Source organism: Malania oleifera, chromosome 6 (assembly GCF_029873635.1).
Source record: "Malania oleifera isolate guangnan ecotype guangnan chromosome 6, ASM2987363v1, whole genome shotgun sequence".
In the NCBI taxonomy this organism is placed as follows: domain Eukaryota; kingdom Viridiplantae; phylum Streptophyta; class Magnoliopsida; order Santalales; family Ximeniaceae; genus Malania; species Malania oleifera.
Genome location: NC_080422.1, coordinates 27,422,874 through 27,450,371, shown reverse-complemented (window position 1 = coordinate 27,450,371; position 27,498 = coordinate 27,422,874). Strand labels below are relative to the sequence as shown.

Below are 27,498 nucleotides of genomic sequence, written 5' to 3'. Positions count from 1 at the left end.
TGTGTGTGGAGAAGGCTTTAGCCTAAGAAAAATAGCCCAAAACCCACCTTCTTCACCTACGAATAGAAAGGCAATATGAAGGTTGTGCACCCCAACTGTTTGAAAAAATGCTCAATGATAGAGAGCATCCGAATAATCCCACAATCAAAAGTAGTGGAATTGTGGAAAATAAAACACAGACTCAACATTTGACAGTAATGTTGATGTGAGAAGATATGAGAAATACAACCTCTGTTTAATAGTATTCAAAAATAAAGGAACAAAAATGAGGAGAATTATCCTCAAACAGAAGTTTAACCTCTCAATGATCGATTTGCTCTAATACCATGATAAAACTATAGCATACAGATATGAGGGGGAAATAGAGAACAAAAAAAAATAGAGCAAAGAATGAATTGTTATTAATGTATTTTTACAAGCTCTATACAACCCATATTTATATATGTAAATGGGAAAGATAAAATTGAATGCAATTAATCTACATGCTCCTGTCCATATTTAGATGATTATCTGACTTCTATTAACTAGGAAGTTCACATAATATCAGTCACTAATTTGCTTAATACGTGTTGTGATCTTAAGCTAGATTGTTGTTGAAAGGTAAGGTGTACTCCCAAGAGGGGGGAGGGGGTTGAATTGAGTTTATAAAATTATCTTTGCAAACACTTTAAGTATAATTCTTTTTCAACTTAAGTTAATTATAATCACACTCTCCAATCAACAATTTAATTCCTATCAACCACTTTATTTATATTAACCAACAACAGGTGATGTTGTTTATACAACTTTTAGTGCTTCCATGAATAACAATTCTAGATCAGATTTATACGCAAAGGACAATACTGATTTCAAAAAATAATTTTAAGTGTCCTTGTAATTTTGTTTCAATCGAATGATTTGTTAAATTCAGTTTTAATATTTAGCACTTTAGTATTTGAATCCAATACTTCAATACATAACCAAATTTCAGAATCAATAATTCTTCTTAGTTGTGAACAAGTTTTGTATCAGCCGTGATGATTTTGGTGTAATCCCAAGAGGGGGGTGAATTGGAAATTTTAAATTTTTTTTCCTAAGTTCAACTAACCAGCAGCAGTAAATACACAACCTAGAGTAGTCTAAGCATATATCAATTCAACAGATATATATGATATGTAACGACCTGCCTATTTTACCGTAATAAAATTTTCTTTCATAATACATTTAATATAATAATCCTGTTATCCTATTCAACTGATAAGGCATAATCCACCTGGACCCATGGGTACCAGGGATATACCTGAAATACAACTCTGATACCTAAGTAGCGGAAAACATAAAAACATATACATATCTAGTTATCCAACGAGTACAATACCAGAGTTTTTTTAACCATGTCAAATACATATACTCATCCCAAAAAGACAAAAAATGTGCCCTAAGGTCATAACCCAAAACTCCTAGCATAACGACTTACCCTTTCTGACAGTGTAAGACAGTCAACCTCTAACGCTGTGGAGCTTTATCCGCTCTTCTATCTGGGAGTCCTAAAATGTTTATATAAGTGGGGTGATACACCTCTCAGTAAGGGAAATAAACTAACACCAATGTATGGCAACATGAGTATTTTTGTGTTATACATTATATCAGTACATACATCATATCTGGTAAAAATTGTTGATATCTTATTTGAATAAAACATGATTTCTCATAACATAATACAATGTACTAAATTACTAAACATGGAAATCATCTTATATAACGGTATAATATTGAAATAACACCTAGGATGGATAACTAGCTGATGTCATGTCTTACCCCCACACGACTAGGTTGTGCTGCCCGAAGGCGGGACCTTGCAATGGCTGGTCAACCATACTAAATTAATCATAAGTCTGTAAGTATGATGGGTTTGTCCCATCTGGTCTCGGACTACTAGGGGAACAACTCCACTCTACACTGACTACCATCTCCCACACTACTGGTTGTGTGGTAGCACTATTATAATTTTGAACATACAGCCATGGTACCGTGCTCCTGAAACTGAACTAAACCATATGATCTGGGTTCTAATATCATATTATAAGTTTCATATACTGAACATAACTGTTTCATATTCCATAGCAATAACTGACATATTAATGTTTTATAAATCCTGTCATATCTTACATGTCTATGGCGTATGCACCAACATGAATCACGACATCTGCGCTGGCATAACATATCATGTAAATCATGGCATTTGCACCAGCACATCATAACATACTGAATCATGAAATCTCTGTACTATTTAACATAATATTTAGAAGATAGTTCCTATACTATTTTATGGTTTTTCCTGAAAACTGATAATACATGATTATTATGGGAAAACATAATATTCCATTTAATTTCCATGGTAAATGTTACTCATGGCACATAGAAAGGGTAATATTCAAAACATAAAATCTGTTCTAAAATCATATTTATGATAATATGCATGAAAATCATATTTCTGATAAACAACATTATTTCCAAATATAATTCTATAACATACATATTTACCTGAAGTTAAATGCTGTAAAATAATAAATATATTTTCATAAGAAAGCCAACTTAGTTTATCCCCTTACCTGGCTTACTAAGAAGCTCACAAAATACCCAATCTTACACCTCTAGTGTTCCCAACACAATACCCTAAAATAAACATTTCCCCCAACAAAACTTCAGTATAAACTCATCTAAAACTTTTCCTCAACCTAGAAATACCAAATACCTTAATAAATATTAAAATAATCAACTTACCCAAATTTTGGAATGGTGCCCAAGTAGGCCTAACTAATGATCCACTCCAGCAAATATGGAGAGAATCTTCCTAGGAGTAGTGTGGCGCATAGTAGTCAAAAGCGCGCCTAAGGCGCGCCTAGGCGCAAGGCGCAGTGAGGCAAAGATGCTTGTGCCTTATTTGAAGTGGGGCGAGGCGACCTGCAAGAGGTGAGCATAGGCGAGACGAGGCGCAGTGGGGCGCGAGGTGTAGTGAGACACACCTTGTGAATTTTTAAGTCATTTAAAGGAGAGAAATAGGCCAAGCCAAACCCATATCCCTCATTCGACTCAAATGAACAGAGCCCTAGCCCCTTTCGACCCTTCGAAGCCCTTCGTGAGTTTGTTTGCGAGCCTTTGAACCAGCTGGAAGCCTTCGCGACTTCATCTTTGAGCTTTGAACCAGGATCATGAGTTCATCTTTGACATTTTGAAGAAGCACGACCCTACGCGACTTCGTTTTGAACTAGCCAGAGCCTTCGCGAGTTCGCCTGCCTGCCTTCGAAGCAGTCATGGGTTTGTCTGACTGCCTTTGAACACGACGTGAGTTCATCATGTCATCTTCAACATTTCGAACCAGCTATGAGAACGTCTTTAAGCCTTCGAACCTTTGTAAGTCTTCTTCTTCTTCTTCTTCCTGCTGCCTGCTTGCTGCGTGCTGCTGACTGCTACCTGCTCTTTTTCTTCTTCTTCTTCTTCTTCTTCTTCTTCTTCTTCTTCTTCTTCTTCTTCTTTATATGTAAGCTTATAAATTATAACTAATACATAATATTTATTCTTTTTACATAAATTTAGCTACTATTTTTTAATTTATAATATTTAGTTTAATTAATGTAAGTTTATAAATTATAGCTAATACATAATATTTATTATTTTTATTGAAATTTAGCTACTATTTTTTAATTTTTTTGGAAATGCATTACGTAGGTCTTAAATTTTAAATGGGTTATTGTCTGGATTAGGCTATTAGCTACTAATACAAAATGAGTTATTGCCTAATTTGCTTGAAATATATGATGCATTGTTTTTTTAGTTAGGATACGGGATACCAAGTCTAAAATCTTAAATGGATTCTAGTTTTGGATGTGAGGCCTCGGCAAAGAAAGATCCCACATGAAAGTATGCACATTTGGAGGATCAGAAAAATAGAAATAATTTGACTTGCAATTTTTGTGGTAAAGTCACAAGGGGAGGAATATTTCGGGCAAAACAACACATTGTCAGAGGATTTCGAAATGTGAAAGAATGCTCTAAGTGCCCTGCTCATGTACATGGGGAGATTATAAAGTATATGTTGAAAAAAGATATGGAAAAGGAGGAAAATGAGTTATTGCCCGACTTTGATGATATAGACCATTACGGTGAAGATGAAGAAGATGAAGTTCAAGAAATTGACATTTGTGGTAAGAGAATGCTTACTAGTGATGGAAGTAAAAGATCATACCAATCCAACTTGAAGAAACCAAAACAGAAGGGGCCTATAGACTTGTTTTTTACTTTCAATCCAAAGAAAGTAGTTCAAGCTAGGAAAGAAGGGAAGATGAAGCAAACATCAATAAATGAGACGTGCAAGAATGAACTAAGAAAAAAGGCAATGGGAGATTTTTCTAGGTGGATGTATGATGCTGGAATACCATTTAATGATGTACTTCTGAGCAGCTTTGCAGTGGCACTTGAATCGATTGGACAATATAGTCCTGGAATAAAGCCACTTAGCTATCATGAAGTGAGAGTTCCTTACCTAAAGGAGGAAGTTAGTCGAATGAAAGAGTTATTGAAGGTCTATAAGGAGGAATGGACAAAATATGACTGCTCAATTATGTCTGATGGTTGGGGAGATTCGGTTGCTAATAAGGACATAATAAACTTCTTAGTGAACTCTCCAAGGGGATCAGTATTTATCAAGTCTATTGATGCTTCTAATCTTGTCAAGAATGCAGATAGAATGTACAGATTACTTGATGAGATGGTAGAGGAAATTGGAGAATCAAATGCAATTCAAGTGGTAACTAACAATGCATCAAACTATGTTGCAGCAAGTAAGAACTTTTTTTAAGAACTACTTTCTATAGTGTATATATTGTTTATTTTAATATTTTAATGGTTTCATTCCTTGATTTTTAAACAGGGAGATTGTTGGAAGCAAAGAGGCCACATTTATATTGGACAGCATGTGCTACTCATTGCATTGATTTAATTTTGGAGGATATTGGGAAGATGCATTCGATTCATGCAACTTTGCAAAGGGCAATTTTTTTGAATGGCTATATCTATAACCATGCTGGCATTGTGAACTTGATGAGATAGTTCACTGGAGGAAAGGAGTTACTAAGACCTGCAGTTACAAGATTTGCAACTGCCTTCATCACCCTTCGTTCAATCCAGCTTCAAAAGAACAACTTGAGGAAGATGTTTACTTATGAAGATTGGAATACTACTAAATGGGCGAAGGGGGCGGCTGGCAAAAGGGCAGCTGCTATTGTTTTGATGCCTACTTTTTCGAGAACCATCGTCTATGCTCTTAAGTTAACAGGTCCACTTGTTCGTGTACTCCATTTGGTCGATGGGGAAAAGAAACCTGCAATGGGATACATTTATCAAGCAATGGATAGGGCTAAGGAAGCTATAGCTAAGGCTTTTGGTGAGAGAGAGGATAAATTCAAGGAGGCATTTGAAATTATTGATATGAAGTAGGGATGCCAACTCCATCAACCATTGCATGCAGCTACACACTACTTGAATCCAGAATTTTTCTATTCAAACCCCAACATTTTGCAAGATGAAGAAATTATGACGGGGTTGTACAAATGTATTGCAAGGTTACTTCCAACTATTGAAATGCAAGATAAAGTTTCTAATGAGTTGGAAAAATACAATGCCACTAGTGGCGTCTTTGGAATTAGTTTGGAAGTGAGACAAAGGAAAACAAAAGCACCAAGTAAAGTGGCATTTGTACTACATCTTTCCTAGTAGGTATTCATTTAAAATTTATTTTATAATAGCGCAATGGTGCATGGCATAGGGATCAACAACTCCAAACTTGCGAAAGTTTACTGTGAAAATTCTTAGCCTCACATGTAGTGCTACCAGTTGCAAAAGAAATTGGAGCATATTCCAACATGTAAGCCATTAGTATATCATGGATTAATTATTAAAGAACAAGAACTACCAATCTACTGCTTTTTTGAATCATTATTAACCATATTACTTTAAACTTTTTGCAGCTTCATAGCAAAAGGAGAAATAGGCTATCCTAACAACGCTTGAATGATTTGGTATTGGGAAATATAATCGAACTCTGAGGCGTCGATACAACAAACGTGACACCATTGATCCCATCCTCCTAAAGGACATTGATGATAGCAATGAGTGGTTGATTGATAGGATGGATAGCGATTCTGATGAAGATGATGAACTTGTCTTTGAAGATGATAATTTGACTTGGGATTCTATTGCTAGAGTTGTTGGACTAAATAACCCCCCACATCACACTAAATCAAGAATAAGTACAAATATGCCATCATCGTCTAGAGGAAGAGGAAGGGCTTCATCTAGTAGTGCAACCAGTGCTAGGGGTCGGACCACGATGTTGGAACTTGTAGATGAGGACGAAATCCAAGTGGATAGTGCAGAGGAGACGGAAGAGGAAAAAGATGTTGGAGAAAACAATTTTGATGATGAAGAGGAAGACGATGATATCTTTCCCGACTCAGCTGATGATGAGTGATGAGTGATGATTGAGGAGGATTTTTAGATTTTATACTTTGAAATCTTTTACTGTACTCTTTTCTTTTGATGTTGAACAATGTTGAATTGTTGATGCTTTTAGGCTTCGTCTTGGCAATTTTATTAAATTTGTAATTTTGTTATTGAATGTTTTGGCATTTTAAATTCTAATATTACTAGATATTTATATGTTCATATATAAATTACCCCAAATAGATATTTTACACCATTTTAATAATTGTGCGCCACACCTTCGTGAGGCATGCACCTTCGCCTCGCACCTCGCGCCTCTACTTCAAAGACCCTTTGTGCCTCGGCTCGCCTCGCTCCTCTGACTACTATGGCGTGGCGGCTTTATATCATTGAATCAGCAAAGAACGAAGCTGGAATCAAAAAGAGAAGGAGTGGAGGACGATTTTTGGGTGAGAGAGGAAAGTTGCATGCAGAAATCTCACTAAAAACCCGAGTTTGAGCTATTTATACACCTGCCTTCGTTGACTAGACATGTCACTTCGTCGATGAGGCCAAGTAGAGAGTTTTTTTATTAACACTTATTCATCGTCGATGAATTTCAGGCCCTGCAAACAGTCCTCTCGGTAATTTTTTGTTGACAAGATACCCCCTTAAAATCTTCCTTTTCTCTTATTTATTTTATTATTTAATTGCTATAATTCACTGGGTCATTTTGAAGGGATATATATAGAATCTCCCAAAATTATAACCGTTGGGGATACGATGGTCATTTTGAAAAAGATTAAATATAATTAACTCTTATTTTCTGCCGTAAAAACACATGAACCCGAAAGGTTTCGTCATTTGAAGCTAAGGGCCAGTTGCCCGAACAAACTCTGTAAATTTGAAAAATTTAAGGGTTTGGTTGACCATGCATAGTGTCGGTTGGCTAAGGTGAGGCAATCTGAACCCCTTCGTAGGTTTGGTCACCCGTCATTTGGTGTTGGTTACCTTAAGGGTCCATTTCGGTCGATCGTGATAAAATTACTCTTGAAGGTCGGTTTAGTGAGGACGATGTGTCAGATGGGCTTTTGAACACTATGGGTCAGTCGACTGGGGCCCATACAAAATGACCATTGCCCTGTTTTTGTTCGTGAACCTATTCAACCATGTGTGAATAAGTTTATGGCATTACACACAAGGGTTTTGAGTCCTAATGGTCAGTTTATGGTCTTTGAGCATATAATCCTTATCATGCATGAGATATAGTTATTACAGACCATGATTATTACAGACCCAAAAATTCAATTTGCAAATATAATTGAAAAATGGGTCTTCACTTCCTTTGCTTTTCAAATGCCTTCCTGTGGTGTGATCATTTTGATCCTTATGGCTTCCACTGTATCTTTACTATCCTTGCGTGCTATGGTTAATTTTGTTCAAAAGGTCAGTGCACAGGTAAGATACAAAGTGAATTGCCATTATCAAAACAGGATCTGACTCATAGAGTCAACAAGTTGTACTTTCAACAATTTCATCTTTCAAGGCTTTAACAAAAATTTTAATCCAATCAAACTTCAACAATTACTTTAAATAAAGTAATATTGGTTAACAATCAAGTATATCCAACAATCAATCCAAGTTTAGTTCTTGTATGATGTTCAAGATTAGTTTTTTAAATTCCGAGTACCAATATATGATAGATTAACAAATCTCAGAATATTCAAAATCTGAAGTTCCTTTCAATCAATAAATAGTTTTAATGTGAAAGATAATGTCAGAGATTTGATTTTACAAGGCTTGAAACTTTCCTATAATTAATAGGGCAATTTAACTTCAGCAACGTAATTAAATCAGTATTCAAGGTTATTTCTGAATTTATCAATCCACTTAACAACCAAATAATAATAACCAATATGTTTCTTGGTTTTGAATGTGAAACAAAGTCAATATTTCAGTGAGCTTCAAAATTTGATAATCTCTTTTCTCAATCAACCAATCAATATAGTATGTTGATTTTAATTATGGATCAAAACAAGAAATTTCAGCAACTCTCCATATTCATCAAGTAATTAATGATCATACACGCAAGTTATATGCTTGCAGAAAATTAAAGAGTGTAGGGAGAAGAGCTAAAGACCGTATTTTTTACAAGGTTCAGCTAGCGGCCTACGTCCTAACCCCAAGCAACCACTATAAGGAATTTCCTTTCCAACTCTCTTACCAGGAAAAGTTACAACCTCTCCTTATTAGGTGGAGATTCCTCTCTAACAAGAATACCCCTTCTCATTAGTTCAACGATTCAATAACCCCGAACCATAAAAAAATCTCTCTCTAACAAGAATACCCCATCTATTTAGCTAACAATTCAAAAATCCTAAATCGTCAAATAATAGCGAGAGAAACAACTTGTGTACAAGTAACACTCTCAACAAGAGCAGATTAGTACAATTGAATAATAATATACTGCAATCAAATATCAATATAGAAAGATAAAGCTCAAATTATTGTTACCAGATTTCTGATTTAGAATTGAAATTCTCAATACAAACAAATTAGAAAACTTGTGGCTTTGTCAACAATAACACAACAATAGGTTTAGAAAATTTTAGCAATGGACTCTTGAATTTTTATTTGTATGTGCTTGCTAGTTATGTTTAATTCAATAGAATAACATGTATTTATAGAGTTAAAAAGTAAATTTTCGTGTTTCCCAAGTTAATTGGAGTATTTCCCAAGTTTTTTGAAAGTTTGGGGGCCAAGCAATCAAATTTGGAAACTTTCCCTCATTGTTATAAATTCAAATTCTCGAAGGTCAGTCGACTGTGACCTGAGGTCAGTCACTTGATCCTTTACAATTCAGGGTATTTTTCAAACACAAAATGGGGTTAGTCGCTTGATCCTAAGAGTTCAGTCACCTAATTCTATTCTATCTGCTCAATATTTTTAGCATTTAAATGTTAGTCAACTGATAATGAAGCATCAGTCACCTGATCGTGCAAAACATATGCTTTTAAAAACTTTGTTTCCAAAAACTCTTTTTAGCTTTTAAACTTCGAATATTGAAATGAGACTTTTGAAAATTATTTTTCGAGGTTTTCAAACATAGCTCTCTAAGTCAATATTAATTCCTAAGAACTTCATGCATCAATATTGAATGGTTTGAAGTACTCACATGAGATTTCTTAAGGACCATGACTTTCTAATCATCAAGTCTTCGTGTATTAGTTTTTGCTCTCAATGTCTTCATGTATTTGCTTTGCTTTTAATCATAGTTGTCACGCCACAAACTCGCAAGTGGGTCTCGGGTGCGAATTTAATAACCTAACCTGTCTTTGTATCAATTTAAAACATACATGATACAATACAAATGGAGGGTTCGACCCCATGGGGTGAACGGGTGCCCACATACATAGACAAAACCATCCATACTCATCCAACATACGCAACGGAATACGGTCTTTTATACATAAATAGTATCATACCAGAGTCTATACATACTAGGATAAACATTCTCATAATACAAAACATACCCTAGGTGTCAACAAAAACCATCCCTACAACCTGGACACCAAAACCCGTACCTAGTAGGTACTAGCAGTAGTTATGATACCCTTGCTTCCAAACGCTAGTACACTACTTACAGCTACCCGAAGGACATGAAAAAATTTAGATATATTCAGGGTGAGATACCTCTCAATAAGGGAGAAGACAGGTTATATCAGTGTGTGGCATACCAGTGTCATTTTACATACTTCATAACACTATACATATGATACAGTTTGATACAATTCGTACAGTTTCAATACAGTTCCATACAGTAGTAGTATTTTCAGAAAAACCATTCCAGTATGCACGATACCCAAAATACATATACATACATGCATACTATCGGTGTTGTCACACTAGTTCGCAACTACTCAAGGTCACCTAGTCTTACATCAATTACATTGCTACATACGCAACTACAATGCGACAACTTTGGCCCATAGTGATTACATTGCCCCATACACAACTACACAAGGTCACCTCATTTCACAGTGATTACATTGCTACATAGGCAACTACGTTGTGACAATCGAGGCCCATAGAGATTACATTGCCCCATACGAAACTACACAAGGTCACCTAGTTTCACATCGATTACATTGCTACATATGCAACTACAATGCGACAACTCAAGCCCACAGTGATTACATTGCTTCATATGCAACTACACAAGGTCACCTAGTCTCACAGCGATTACATTGCCATATGCACAACTACATTGCGACGATCCAGGCCCACAGTGATTACATTGCTCCATACCCAACTACGATGCAACAACTCAGGCCCACAGTGATTACATTGCTACATACGCAACTATACAAGGTCACCTAGTTTCACATCAATTACATTGCTGTTTTAAAAATCCCTGGAGTCATTTTGGAACTCACATTCCGATAAATTTCAGCGTACGGTAATAAGCCACCACATAGCTGTTTTACAAATATGTGGAACAAATACATACACTCACACATACCACACTTATTTGGTTTACGGTAAATCATATCGTTTACAAATTCAAGTATACAGTTTATGCAAATATGGATCACGGTCACCTCAATAATACAGTTTAAACAAAACGAATGATTTTCCAAACAAAGTAGAGATGATACCCAAAATTCCTAATTTTTTTCGAAAACTATAACCCAAAAATCTCACATTTTTACCTGATAGATTTTCCCAAATAAGTAGTCAAATCATACATATGATCGTAGCCTACAAGCTTATGGATCCTGATTTCAAAAATAAACTAATATAAACAGAATCCCCTTACCTTAACCCGAAATCCAACTACGAACTCTACGGTCCCCAAAACTACAAACCGAGACTCCAAAACCTACAAACCACAGTACAATAATAATTACAATCCGTACCACTACGCATATACCGAATTAGAAATGAAAACCGAGCCTTACCTCAATTTTAGCCCGAAACCCGAAATCGCTTGAAACGAGATTCCGATCCGCTAGAAAAGTAGAGAATCCTTCACTGATCCTCGTAGTATCGCTGGATTTATGAACCGGGCAACGATCAGCAAACAAAACTAGAGAGAGAGAGTGTGTAGGGAGAGTTCTAGAGAGAGAGAGTGTGTGTTTGGGAAAAACTTAGCCCCAAAGCAATCCAAAATATCCTTATAAAGACCTTTGACCCGAGGGATTTCGTTGAAGAAATGGTGCCTTCGTTGACGAAATGTTAGGGATTTCGTCAATGAATTGGAGATTTCGTCGACAAATCCTGATATTTCCAATTTTCGCCTCTTGGCTTTTCTTTGTCGACGAACCTCTAAATTTCGTCGACGAAAAGCCTTCTACCTTCGTCGATGAATTATAACCTCGTCGACAAAGTCTGTAGAATTCCATTTTTATCCCCTCTTTTACATTAAAAATCCACATCTCACGGTTCGGTTCTTACAATCTCCCCTCTTTACAAAAATTTCGTCATCGAAATTCGCAATCTTTCGTTAGAAACACATTCATACTACTACATAAATACTCACTCTGAAGCGAAACCAAACTATCCCGATACATACATACTCTAGAGAATACGGCGGCTATTTATATGCAGCCCCATCATGATACATACTTACATACTCTAGAGAATACGTCAATCATTTATACGCAGCCCTATTATGATACATACATACATTCCCTCACTTATGGCAGAGGAATATCGTGGTTACATACATACGTGGCCTCGGGAGTTTACAATACAACATGATTCTCCCAGAGACTAACCACCAAATACAATACGATAACAGAGGATTACATACGTATATACTCAAACCACCCTGCTATCCAAATACTACTCAAACAACTGTGGATACTTTCAACGTATTTCCGTCTCTAGTCCCCAGGAAGCTTCCTCAACCTCGTGGTTCCGCCACAATACCTTTACTAACGGTATCTCTTTGGTACGAAGCTTCTGAATTTTACGGTCCAGAACCTGAATAGGTATCTCCTCATACGTTAAAGTATCCCTAATTTCCAACTCATCATAACTAATAACATGAGATGGATCCAACACGTACCTTCTCAGCATGGATACGTGAAACACATCGTGGACCCTCGAAAGTGTTGGAGGTAATGCAACTCTGTAGGCTACCGGACCCACTCGCTCAAGTACCTCAAATGGTCCAATATACCTCGGGATCAACTTGCCCTTCCTTCCGAATCTCATCACTCCTTTCATCAGAGCGATTCTAAGGAATCCCCCCCCCCCACTTCGAACTCCAACTCACGGCAGCAAACATCAACAAAACTCTTCTGCCGACTCTGAGCCGATCTAATCCTCTCCTGGATCAAACCTACCTTCTTAGATGCCTGCTATACAAGTTCAGGTCCTAAAATCTAACGTTCACCGACCTCATCCCAATACAGAGGAGATCGACACCTCTAACCATATAAAGCCTCAAACGGTGCCATCCTTATACTAGCCTGGAAGCTATTGTTATAGGCAAACTCCACTAGTGGTAGAAACTGAATCCAACTACCACCGAAGTCCAATACACAAGCCCGTAACATATCCTCTAAGATCTATATCGTCCTCTCTGACTGTCCATCAGTCTGGGGGTGGAATGTCGTATTGAAAGTAAGCTTCGTTCCCAGTGCTTCCTGCAAGCTCTTCCAAAATTGAGAAGTAAACCTCTTATTTCAATCAAAAACAATGGACACCTGTACTCTGTGCATTCTCACAATCTCATGCATATACAAATTTGCTAGCCTACTCAAAGGGTAGCTAACCTTCGTCGGTACAAACTGAGCAAATCTTGTCAACCTGTCCACAATTACCAAAATAGCATTCTGCCCATGAAGCGCTGTTGGTAGTCCAATAACAAAGTCCATGGAAACATGTTCCCATTTCCATACTGAAATAAGTAAAGGCTGCAACAGCCCTGCCGGCCTCTAATGTTCAACTTTCACCCGTTGACACGTTACACACTGCTCCACAAACTGGGCAATATCCCTCTTTATACCACTCCACTAGAAGGACTGACGCATATCTCAATACATCTTTATACTACTTGGATGTACCGTATACAAAGAATGATGCACTTCCTCCAAAATTGTCCTTCAGATCACATCATCATTTGGAACACATAGCCTGGTTCCAAACCTCAACACATCTCTTTTAGAAATGTTAAAATCCGTAGCCGAACCCTGCTGCACTTTCTCCACGATCTCAGCTAACTTTGCATCATTAGCCTGCGTGGCTTTAATATGCTCATACAAGGTCGGCTGAATCACCAGACTAGCAATGAGGGCCTGATGATCACCGGACATCATTTCCACACCAAGGCTGTCCAGATCCCGCCTGACATGATACTGAGCTACAACTATAGATACTGCTGCATGTCCTGACTTCCGACTCAACGCATCAGCCACCACATTAGCCTTCCTCGAATGGTAACTAATGGTGTAATCCTAGTCCTTGATTAACTCTAGCCAACGTCTCTGCCTCATGTTCAACTCCTTTTGCATGAAGAAATATCTAAAGCTCTTATCGTCAGTGAAGATCTCACACTGCACCCCGTACAAATAATGTCGCCAGATCTTCAATGCATAAACCACAGCAGCCAATTCTAGATCATGTGTAGGGTAATTTTTCTCATACTCCTTTAGTTGCTGTGAAGCATAAGCTACCACCTTACCCTATTGCATAAGCACACATCCCAAACCCTTCAGGGACGCGTCGCTATAAATCCCAAACCCACAATTCCCCGAAGGAATGGTTAATACTGGAGCAGTAACCAGCTGATGCTTCAACTCCTGAAAGCACTGCTCGCAATCACTGGTCCACTCAAACTGTACTCCCTTCCTGGTCAACCGTGTCAGAGGTCCATACAGTTTAGAGAAACCCTTTACGAATCGACGATAGTAACACGCTAGTCCTAAAAAACTCCGAACCTCCCTCACATTATTTGGTCTAACCCAGTCGACCACAGCTTCGATGTTGCTAGGATCAACAGAGATACCACCTTTAGACACCACATGGCCTAAGAACACAACATGATTCAACCAGAATTCATACTTCTTCAGCTTAGCATACAACTTCTTCTCCCCTCAGAATCTGTAACACTAACCTCAAGTGTTCCACATGCTCTTCTGTACTCCTCGAGTATACCAGAATGTCATCAATGAGCACCACTACAAACCGATCTAGGTACCCATGGAAAACCCTGTTCATTAGATCCATGAACACCGCCGGAGCATTCATCAACCCAAATGGCATGACTAAAAAGTCATAGTGGCCATATCTGGTTTGGAAAGCTGTCTTCGCTACATCTTCCGCTCTAACCCTCACCTGATGATATACTGATCACAAGTCGATCTTTGAAAAGACCTGCGTCCCCTGCAACTGGTCAAAAAGATCATCTATATGAGGTAAAGGATAATGATTTTTCATAGTTACCTTGTTAATCTCATGGTAATCAACGCACATCCGCATCGACCCATCCTTCTTCTTCACAATAGTACTAGAGCTCCCTAGGGTGAAACACTAGGTCGAATGAATCCCTTGTCCAGTAATTCCTACAACTGCTCCTTCAACTCCCAAAGTTTTGTTGGAGTCATCCGGTACGGAGCTTTAGAGATCGGTGCTTTTCCGGGCAGTAACTCTATCGCAAACTCCACCTCACGATCTAGAGGTAAATCAAGTAATTCTTCAAGGAACACATTCGAAAACTCATTGACCACCCGAATATCCTCGAGTCTTAACTCATCCCGCGGTGGTTCCTTTACGCAAGCTAGGTACCCTTGACAACCATCCAAGAGTAACCTCCTCACCTATAATGCCGATAAAATCTATGGCGTCAAATGCACACACGATCCCACAAACTCATACTCTTGCTTCCTAGGAGGTATGAACACTACCACCTTCTGATGACAATCAATTACCGCATAGCTAGAGAACAACAAGTCCATTCCTAGTATGACATCAAAACCCGACATGTCGTATACTACAAGATTTTCCGGTAGCAGTCTCTCCTAAATCACAACTGGGTAGTTTCCTAACATTTTACTACAAATTGTTACACTCCTAATCGGTGTAGTCATAGACAACATCTCATTTATCACACAGGTTTTCACCTCACACAACTTCACAAAACTAGCAGATATGAACGAATGGGTTGCCCCCGAATCAAATAAAACAACAGCTCTATTCAAAAGTAGTAACATGGTACTTGTCACCACATTCCCAGCATGTTCCGCATCTGCTGGAGTAAGTGAATATACTCTCGCCGGAGCTGTGGTGGTCTAGTGGATCCCATGAGACATCAGATTACCCCCACGGTTCTGACTTTGTGCAGGCATAATCCTCCTCTATTCCTAACAGTTCTTCGCCATGTGGCCAGACTTGCCACAGTTGTAGCAAACACCCTAGAATGGCAGACATTCTCCATCGTGCCATCTACAACACTTAGTGCACGGTGCGGAGGATGAATCCCCCTGAGAACCCACCCACTCGGTGTTCTGCCAGTAACCAGAGCTGAAATTCTTCTTCTTCTTCTTCCACTGTCCTTGCCGAGGACCACTATGAGGACCAGAAGATACTGTTTTCTTCCCCTGAACCTGTACTACCTCATCTCCTCGAAGATCAATCTCAAGTATGGTGGCTTTATCCACAAGGACAGAGAACTCTCATATCTGTAGCATCCCTACAAGACAACGAATGTCTTTCCTCATACCCCTCTTGAACCTCCGAGCCTTATCATGCTCATTCAGAACCAAGTACGGTGCAAATCGAGATAACTCGATATATCTAGAAGCATACCTCTACACTGTCAATGTTCCCTGCGTCGGGTCCAAAAACTCATCAGCCTTCGCATCCCGAATGGAGACCGAAAAGTATCTCTCGAAAAATACCTCCTTTAAGCGGGCCCACGTCATACCATATGGACCAGCTCTCTGTCTCTCAAGCAGACTCACTGCAGTCCACCATCGACCCGCCTCCCCAGATAGCTGGAAGGTGGCATAAAGAACTCGCTGCCTATCTGTGCAGTGTAGGACTTCCAAGATCCTCTCAGTCTTCTCCACCGAGTCCTTTACTATCATCAAGTCAAGTCCTCTACATAACGTCAGAGGATGCATGCGTGTGGACCTTTCAATAGTGCACCCACAGTGGTAGGAGAGCGCTCGCGTCTCCTCACACTCCGCCCAATTTCTTGTAACACCTGCTTCATCAAACCTTGAGGTATAGAAAAGACTCATCACTCGCAGTCTCCTCAGAGTCACTTCCCAGGTTATTATCCTTGGGCTCCATTCTATAACACAATAGGAATCTATCAGTATCCCTACAACACATATAGTTAACATAATGATCTACACTAATCGTGTTAACTACTCCCTACCAGGTCTAGGTCTGTCTTATCACATCGACACGAAAGTCATCAATGATTTGCCCTGCATTTACTGGAATTGTCATCCCAGGAAAAACACGGAATACCATCGACAATTCTCGGTCAAGTTACCGAACGACCCTCAACCAACTCTACCCATATCCACATCCTATACTCTAGCATGTACTCATAACTAAGCCTAACCAAGTCTACAAGACCTAACAACCTGGTTAGCTCTAATACCAAGTTGTCACGCCCCGAACCCGCAGGTGGGTTCTGGGTGTGAATTTAGTAACCTAACCCATCTCTGTATCAATTTAAAACACAGAATGGGGTTAGTCGCCTGATCTTGAGAGGTCAGTCCCTAATTTTATTCTGTTTACTCAATATTTTTAGCATTTAAATGTAAGTCAACTGATAATGAAGCATCAATCTCCTGATCATGCAAAACATATGCTTTTAAAAACTTTGTTTCCAAAAACTCTTTTTAGCTTTTAAACTTGGAATATTGAAGTGAGACTTTTGAAAAATATTTTTTGGGGTTTTCAAACATAGCTCTCTAAGTCAATATTAATTCCTAAGAACTTCATGCATCAATATTGAATTGTTTGAAGTACTTACATGAGATTTCTTAAGGACTATGACTTTCTAATCATTAAGTCTTCATGTATTTGTTTTGCTCTCAATGTCTTCATGTATTTGCCTTGCTTTCAATCATAGCTCATTGACTTAAGTACATACTTTCATCAAGTTCTTCTAACTTTCAGTACAATCTTTCAATAGACTTTTCATGTACTTGATCTTGATCTTTTATCAACACACTTGAGTATTGAAACTTCATTTAACAAAATCTATAAAGTCTCTTTGATTTGTTATCATCAAAATAAGATTCTAAGCCTTGTGAGGCCAACAGTTGCCATGGATTATGGCCTTCCTCAATAGTTTCAGTTCAATTTAAATAGTTCTTTAAAGTAAAAAACTAAATCCAAACTGCAAAACTCGGTTCCCTGCTTTTCTAAACCAAAAGGAAAGGATTCAAATAAACAAAAAAAAAAAAAAAAAAACAACCGATCTCAATTTGGTTAGAATAGTTTGCTGGTTTTCTTGGCACCCATTCATCTTGAAATGCATATAATAAGTATGATATTTGGAATGGTCTTAGAAGGGCAATACGTGAGCAATTTAAAGTATTAGTTGGGCTGGATTAAATTATGAAATTTGGTTTTAGTTTTCCAAACACCACCACATTTCTTTACCTTTGCCATTGTTCAAGGGTAATGCATTAATTTGTTTTATTGGAGGTCTCTTAGGAGCACCTAAGAGGTTGACAATGAAATTTCTATGCTAAACATTTTAGGATTAAATTGTGGTAAGAAGGGAATCAAGGCATTCAAAACAATTCTGTGTATGTGAGAGACACATCATAGCTTATTCTTTGAGCAATCTTAGCTTTTTAAATTGGAAGTAATATTTATATTTCATTACACAAGGTCTGAAAGTTAATAGACTATTATTTTTCTCATCATATTTACTTTTATTTGAGGAATACCATATTAAATTCCAACTCAAAACCCTTATTCACTTACATATAAATTCTTTTTTTTTTCTCTCTCTTTCTCTCTCTCTTTAGATGAGTGCAAAAATTTGAGTATGTATGACACCGTAATTTATTTTTTTTTTAGAAATACATTGTTGCATATATTTGAAAATGTTTTTAAATTGTCATAGATTCTGAAACACTATCCAAGCAGAGCAAGCTAAGTTACCTTGATCTAAGTAGCAATTATTTTAACCAATCAGTGTTAAAGTCTTTAAGGGTGCTCCAAGCTCTTACATATCTATCTCTTGAGTCAAATGAAATTAGTGGACAACTTTTTGACTTGGGTATGTGTTTGAAACCTTCTCGCTTTTTGGTTCAATTCATTTTAATTCTTACGCTCGTAGTAATGGACAAAAAATTGTGAGAAAAAAGGAATGATATTTTCTTTTTCAAATTTTACACTTCTTTTGCAGATACGTTAGCTTTTAGGAATTTGGAGGTCTTAAATTTGAAGGATAATTTTTTGAGTGGGAGTATTCCTCCAAGTATACGAGCATTACCTTCTCTCAAGGCTTTATCTTTGGCTCGGAATAAGATTAATGGCTCTTTACCTCCAGGTAAGAATTAAGCAGCATGTCTAACTTATCAATCCATTCATGTTAACGTTTCCTTGCAAATAGTTTAGTTCTATGTAGTCCCATGGAAAGAAAATCAAAGCTCTGAAATAATTACTTGTATTGATTTCTTTTGTAGATTTGTGTGAACTGAACAAACTTCAAGAGTTGGATCTTAGTGATAACAATCTCGAAGGGACCCTTCCTCAATGTTTGAATAATTTGACAAATCTTGGGCTTCTGGATCTCTCCAAGAATCAATTCACTGGGAAACTTTCTGAATCTCTCATTTCCAGCCTAACAGCAATGGAGTACATTGATTTTAGCAACAATTCCTTCGAGGGCTTATTCTCATTCAACTCATTTGCAAATCATTCGAAGCTTGAGGTTGTTCAATTCCTCAGTTTCAATCACAAGTTCCAGGTGGAAACTGACTTATCAATTTGGGTTCCCAAATTTCAATTAAAGGTCCTTATGTTATCAAACTGTAACCTAAATAGACTCTCCGGTGGTCATATTCCAAAATTCCTTTTGGGCCAATACAAGTTAAGAACCATCGATCTTTCCCACAATAACTTGATAGGACATTTTCCCAAGTTGTTGCTAGAAAACAATCCAGGACTAGAATACCTAATTCTTAGGAACAACTCTTTGGTGGGTCAATTTCGTTTGCCACCAATAGCTTGCTTCCATATTGATGTCTCAGACAATAAGTTGGTTGGTGAAATTCAGTCAAACATAGGGGAGATGCTTCCGCAAACAAGACATCTAAACATATCCATAAATTCTTTTGGAGGACGTGTTCCATCCTCGATTAGCAACATGAGTGGGATTTGGCTATTGGACATGTCGTTTAACAATTTTTCAGGAGAGGTACCAAATGAATTGCTTGCAGCTTGCACCCAGTTAGAGTTTTTGGATTTGTCTCACAATATGTTTCATGGTCATATATTTTCAAATCACTTTAATATGAGCAATTTAAATCTTTTGCGTCTCGACCACAACTGCTTCTTTGGAACTCTACGCAATTTGACAAATTTGTATTTTTTAAGGGTATTAGATATTAGCAACAATCACATGTTTGGTCAAATTACTCATTGGATGAGCAATGATTTCATGTTGGACACACTCATCATGCGGAATAATCTATTCAGTGGTCAATTTTCATGTGAAATAATTCCTTATGAATATTTAGACATTTCTTATAATAATCTTTCGGGAACTTTACCATCATGTTCAAAGTGTAAACGTTTGCAATACTTGCATTTAGAAGGGAACAGATTTGGAGGATCAATACCAGAATCTTTTCTGAATTTTTCAAAAATATTGTCACTCAATATTAGGTATAACAATTTATTTGGAAAGATTCCAAGTGTGATTGGATCGCTTTCTAGATTAAAAGTCCTTTTGTTGAGTGGAAACCATTTGAGTGGACTAATGCCAAATGAGTTGTGTCAATTAAGTGAAATAAGCATAATGGATCTCTCCAATAACTCTCTTTCTGGGTCAATACCCCACTGCTTCAGCAACATCACTTTTGGAAATTTAGGGGCTTACCAATTCAGCTTTTCACAAAATTTTGAATTCATGTGGCGACACAAAGGAGTTGGGGTGATTGTTCAATACTATGGATTGCAAGAAGAAGTTGGCTTTGTCACAAAAAGCATATTCAGGCCCTACAAGGGTGGGATCCTAAATAACATGTCTGGATTGGACTTGTCATGTAACAACCTCACAGGTAAAATCCCATATGAACTAGGAAATTTAAGTTCAATTCGTGCCATGAACTTGTCCCACAATCGATTTTCTGGTCTTATACCAAGCTCTTTCTCAAACCTAGGCCAAATAGAGAGCTTGGACCTTTCTTACAACAGTTTGAATGGGGAAATCCCTTCAATACTTGTTGATCTAAACTTCTTGGCAGTGTTTAGCGTGGTTCATAATAATTTATCAGGTAGAGTTCCAGACAAGGGGCAATTCTTGACATTCGAAGCAAGTAGTTTCATTGGAAATCCATTTCTTTGTGGGCAAATATTGAAAAAAAATTGCAGCCCCATTGTTGAGCTACCTTACTCACCAGACAAAAGCAATGGGAAATGGTATAAAGTGGATCCGGTGGCCTTTGCAAGTTTCGTTGCTTCATACATCACATTTTTCTTTGGGGTCATAGCTGTTCTCTATGTCAATCCTACTTGGCGACGAAGGTTGTTCTATCTAGCTGAAGAATGGTTCTTTTCGTGCTACTACTTTGTTTATGATGCTATTCGCAAGTTTGTAGCATGCATGCGCTGATAGTTGTTTTGTAATTATTTATAAGTTTGGTTGGTATAAGATTATCAGAGTCTATTTAGGTTTGATAGACAGACATTATGTATTGTCCCTATAATGTGTACTGTTAATTGGATTATAAATTAGCATGTATGACAAGTTTGTTTGTCTTAGATGGAAGCTCTTAGAGTTAACGTTGCAACATTATATTTAGATCAATGGAAAAGTTATAGTGTGTCCCAATTGCAGTGAAAGCTTCTGGGTCCCTCCGTTTGATCATTTTATAGTTCTATAGATTCTTGAGTTCATTTATCTTTTTTTTTTTTTTTCAAAAAAACATAACACCCAAATATTCAAATATCCAAATCTCAATTACAAAATCCCGCAATTGTAAACACGAACGATTTCTTATCCTTTATGTATGTATGTATGCATATTGCAATTCATCCTTGTTTAGCTCTTCCTCACTTCTTCTTTTCTGTTAGTTCTTCTCCTATGCTTCATGCTTCTCTAGTACTGCATCTTATGGCACCAAGTGCATCAAGTCATATACACATCACAAAAGAAACCTATACGTCTAATTTAATGAGATCATGTAGCACATTTTCTTTTGCATGCCCAGTAGGTATAATTACAATTTCTACCCTCTCCCTCCTTTCAGGAATGCAAATTTGTGTGTGGCATGAGTTTGAAACAAGCGGAATTACAAATTAGTGGATAATGGAAATGGATTATAAATAAACTTGCACAAATTAGTGGAATACTGGCACTGTTTAACTCAAACTAAATTTGTTTCATGTCGAGCTCATTGAAAAAATTAATGTAAAACAATGCAGTTTTAGGTTTAAGAGTAAGTGGAAAGCAGTTTCCCCATATTCCTTATTTTAGATTAGTTCAGGAACACTCTCAGTTAATAATACAATTAAGAGTATAAGTGGAACATAATCGAAATAATTTTTAAGAATGAAGATGTCAAAAGCTTACCATCCATATGTGGATTGTTCGTTTACTGTCTTGGCTTAAACTGTGTTTTTAATTAATATTTCAAATTATGTGTTTTTTTTTTGTAAAAAAAAAAATTATAAATGTTTTCCAGATTGCCGCAAATGAAAAATATGGTGTAGGAGAAGCACACCAACCTCGGATTTAAAAATTGTATATATTATATGTGTCCTAGCTAATGATGTTTTTACTAATAAATATAATGGTAATGATAAATTTTTAATAATGTTTGAATTTGTCATATCAATAAAACATAATGAAAAATAAGATTAAAATTTTTTCTTTTCCTTTTTTTTTTCAATCAACTATTTTTTCCTCCAATGTAGGGGCTTGAAATTCCCTCATAGCTTAGACGATTTTTTTGTTTGGGAAAATAAAAATTAGAGAAGGGTTAGCATTTAGGATTAGTTTGTGTGGTGCATCTCTAAACAAATAATATTCTATATTACATATCATTTTAGTTGTTACTTTAATATGGTACTAACTTTCCTTCACTAATCAAATGGGGTGATTAAAATAAAATCTGAATGTCGTTCTCTCTCCTTTATGTTATACACTAGTTCTTAATTACTCTCACTTAAATATCACGTAAATAGGTTTCTTGGGCCTTGTTTTGAACCAAATTTTCAAAAATATTTGAATTGTTTTTTTCATTCTTAGTGTTAGCTTTACCATGATCCCAAAAGGGGAGGGGGGTGAATTGGTATTTTTAAATTCTATCCCCTAGGTATTCCTCCTAACAGCAGTTTGTTTACAATCCTATGATCAATCTAGTGCAAGTAATATCAGAAATTTAATAAAGCAGTTTAATCAATTACACAAGCACCAGAAAGCAGTAAAGAGAAGGGTGACACACAGATATGTTATCGAGGTTCGACCAACTGCTTACGCCCTCGCCTTGGCTAACTAGCACAAGGATTATCACAATAACTTGTTCACTTAAACAAGTGGAGTGACACCTATACAAACCAGGTCAATTAGCACAGGGCCGACCTTAACCTTTACGCCAATCCTTACTGGGTTGGATTAACGCTTCGTCAGGCTACGCCTGGAATCTCTCAGATATACAATCAAAAAGGTACAATATAAGGGTGCTTTCACGTAAAGAAAATTTGTACCACAAATGCGCACAATCACAAACACCACATATGATTTAAAATGTAAGCTTAGTGTGCTCTAGATAGTTCAACTCTCAAATATATTTTCTATCAGTATAGTGAGTAGGTGAGATTATCAATAACAATCTGTCTATTTCAGAATATTCAATCAATTGTGTTCACACAGAATATCAAACAAGCCTCAAGAATGTCAATCAGGAGAATATCTCAATCACATGAATGTGTATATGCTTGGATTGCAAAACAGATAATCTTTGTATTCAGCAAATGATATATATTTGAATAAATATTGCCACAAAGACTAATGTAACAAACACAAATATCTTTTCACAAATGATACAATAAAGATTCCACAAGATATTTGAGTAGGTTTGAAAATATTTTTGCAAGCCAAAAACAAATACAAAGCTGTCTAAGATATTGCAACGAAAATGCAGTACTCAGAAGCTTACCAAAGTCTTCTTAGGATAGGCTTATGAGAGAAGCCCCCCTAAGAATCCTTAAGTAATGCTCTTGAGAAAATCGATTTAAACAATCAAAGAATGAGAGCAAACCTATCAACACAATCACTCAATCAACTTACAAAGGCTTTTGGCAATGGAAGAGAGTAAGTATGAGTGGTTTTTGAGATAGTATGAGTAGAGGTGAGAGTTTTGCTTAAGAGAGAATATTTTGATTTTAAAATTCTAATCATCATTCTAATATTCCTAAATGAAGGGGTATATATAGACACCCTATGATTTTTGACCGTTGGGGACTTATTAGGAATTATTGAAAAATTTTAATGACATTTAAACCATTTTAACCCTATTTAAAAAATATTTAACCGTAGTAAAAATCAGAGCAACCCGAGAGGTTCGGTCGACCAGAAATGTTTCGATCGACTAGGACTCACATGGTTAGGTCGACCAGGGGGATTTTGAACTTAGTGGTCGGTCAACCGGGAGAGGGCGATTTTTTAATTTTTCGAGGTTCGATCAACCGGGCCAATTTGAACTAGCTGGTTCGGTCAACCAGACCGTTGGGATTTCTCCTAAGGACCCTCGATCGACCAGGTAGTTGGCGTACAAAGATGACTTGGACGACCAGATGGTCAAAATGTTGACCGAGGGAGGTTTCGGTCGACTGGGGCTTTTTGAACTACTAGGTTCGATAGACCAAAACCTTGGTCAACTATTGACCCAAACCTAGTACAGTTGACTAGGGCAGAATGAACTGCCTGGTTCGGTCGACCGAAAGTGCACCAAGTGTGCATTTCGGTCCCGTTTTGAAACATACAAATCTTATTCAAGTGCCTAACAAACATATGTGCAAATGTGTGTGTCTTAGGATCACTTGGGTTCCAATTTTGAAGACACCAAAAAAGTTTAGTGTCGGTTGACCTTCGGTCGACCGAAGGGAAAGCCCTAAGGTCATTCTACGATCATTTCTCATTTACGGTTTGTTTGAGCTTACGTAATAAATCATATATGTGATGTGTGTGATCTTATTACAAACCAGATATCCTAATTACTATTACAGACCAATTCTCCTATTGAATATATCTATTACAAATGAAAAACATGAATTGGTCTTCAAGCTTTAAGCTTTCACGTGCCCTCAATGTATCTGCTAATATAGACTTACACATGAACTAGATATTCATCAAATACATGAGTATTTGTCATTATCAAAACCGAGCATGACCAATAAGGTCAACACTTAGAAAATCTTTTAATTTTTATGCTAATTACATTATCAAAATTTGTTTTTTTATTCTTTATGTATGTAATTGCATTATGTATATCAAAATTACTTCCCTATACTAATAAAATCGATATTACAATATTTCGATGGTCAAAAATTAAAACATCTTTGTCGAAAATCTTGAATTCCAATGTTGGAAGAATTGAGCAAGAATATAAGATTTCTGTAGCCTAAGTCCAATATAAAAGAAAGAAAGAAAAAATCAGCTGCTGCAACTTTCCGTGCATTTGGAAAAAAGGGGAGTATGACTCCTCGGTCATATTAATGTTTCCTAGTGTCACTACAAAAAAGAAGACTTTTAAACTGTCACTAATAATTGAAAATTGTCACTAATAATTATTAGTGACGGTTTAGTAGCGCTTACGGATTCGTGACTATAACAATCATCTTAACTCACTATTGGTGACGAAGGTGGACCGTCACTAATAGTGTTATACCGTTACTATAACTGACACTATTTTTAGACTAAAAATTGTCTCTAAAAACCTTCTACTAATGACCGTTTTTAAACCTTCACTATTTTCTAACTTCTAGTGGTGGTTTCAAAAATCATCACTATTGTCTAACTTTTAGTGACGATTTCAGAAACCATCACTATAGTCTAACTTGTAATGATGGTTTTAGAACTGTCACTATTGGCGCACATTTAGTGACGATTCTAGAGTCATCAATACTAGCGGAATTTTAGCAACGACTTAAGAACCATCACTCAAAGTTTCTAATAATTCAATTTTTTCTTTTAAAAAAAATCATGCTTTATTGTGAGAACACTGTAATTAAATTTCATCACACATCATATTAAATCATAATTTTATATTAATTGATGTAATTGTTAAGAAAATGAAAATACATGTACATAAAAAGTGTTAAATAGCATATACATAGTGTCCACGTAAAAAAAAAAAAAAACAACAAAAAATACAGAAAATAGTCCGCATCATCATCGTCGTGATTGTTGTGGTCCTTATCATCATTTGACAGACCACAAACCCTACAAAATAATTATTATACAACAAATTAGTATAAAATTTTTGAATATTATAACTACAAATGATTTGATATGAAGAGTGATTACTACGTAGTTAATAACAAATGACGCAATTTTAAATATCTAACTTTGATTACTGCATACAATTTTAAGTTTGCTTTTAATTTTCAGTTGGGGAAGAGTTTTTGGCCACCGTCAGCTCCGACGCATCCGTATCAATGTCACGAAGGTGTCGAAACTGATCCCACTCAGTTTGACAATGAAACTGACCCACCATCTTTACATTTTCTTTTAGTCATCATAAAATTTCAGCCTCTCTAGACGCTAAAATTAAGTACTCGTGTCAATAATGGAAAATAATCTTTAAAATCATTATTTTTTGTGAGAACATGGTGTTTGATTTACACTCAATTAAATACTTATTTAAATTTTTTTGTTTTTTTTAAATAAATATTTTTAAAAAGTATTTTTGTGTGGAAAGGTATTTATTTTAAAAAGAATCTACAAGTATTTTATGTTTATATTTTAGATAAGCATTTTTTTAGATAATTATTTTTTAATAAATATTTTTTATTCAGTGGCTTCAAACGATTGAAAAGTGTTGGATTACTTCATAATTGATTAGATTTGGTTGGATAGGTGCCGTGTGTGAGGGCTTCGGATTTTTGCCAGACACGACGACATGGCATTAGGGACTTGCATAGAATTTTGAAATATTAAGAGTAAGGGAAAGAAAAATTAAAGAATAATTTTATTTATTTTTTTATTATTTTAAATTCAGTTATCGAAATTACAAATTTTAATGTGAATTGTAAATTTTAATAATATCCCTTAAGATTTTTTTGGCCATGCCACTTTACTGCCTTACTTTTCAAAAAGTATAAAAATTATTCTCATATTTAATTTTATTGATAAAATAAGTTTTTCAGATTGTTAGTTAATCATTAAGTATAGTGAAAAATAAAATTTTTAGCTTTTAATAAAATAATATTTTTACCTTTTCATTCAATTTTAATAAGAAAATTAAAAAATGACTTTAATTTTGTAAATTAAGTTGAAAAAATTAATTAGTTAAATACAATATATTTTAAAATTGAATTTATAAGTGTATTAAACACATAATAACTAATAACTGGTTCAAGTTAACTAATTGCCATAAGTATGATAACGTAATGAAATCATTATTTTTAAAAATTTAGAACCTATTAAAATTAAATAAATAATGCTAATAATTCAAAAAAAAAATACTTTGATAATTTTGTTGTTCAACTCAAAAATATTTGTTGTATTGTTTTTATGCAAATTAAATAACTAAATATACCTTTAAAAACAAAATAAAACGTAAAAATAGACTCAAATTATCTAGTTGGTCAAATTGTAGT

The 27,498-nt window shown here is 36.1% G+C and overlaps 1 protein-coding gene across 2 annotated transcripts in view; it reads left to right on the top strand.

Annotated features, from left to right (window-relative positions):
* LOC131157562 (receptor-like protein 15) overlaps positions 1 to 26,539 on the top strand; it is a 34,380-nt gene extending 7,841 nt beyond the window's left edge. Inside the window, exons 3-4 of one of the 2 annotated variants that reach the window (XM_058111808.1) lie at positions 18,854 to 18,997; positions 26,288 to 26,539. In XM_058111808.1, coding sequence (XP_057967791.1) covers positions 18,854 to 18,997; positions 26,288 to 26,358 — 215 coding nt within the window. In that variant the 3' untranslated portion in view covers positions 26,359 to 26,539. Of the gene's footprint in view, positions 1 to 18,853; positions 18,998 to 19,133; positions 21,439 to 26,287 lie in introns of those variants that run through there. The other variant, XM_058111807.1, reaches the window with a different exon arrangement.
* Positions 26,540 to 27,498: the final 959 nt, after the last annotated feature.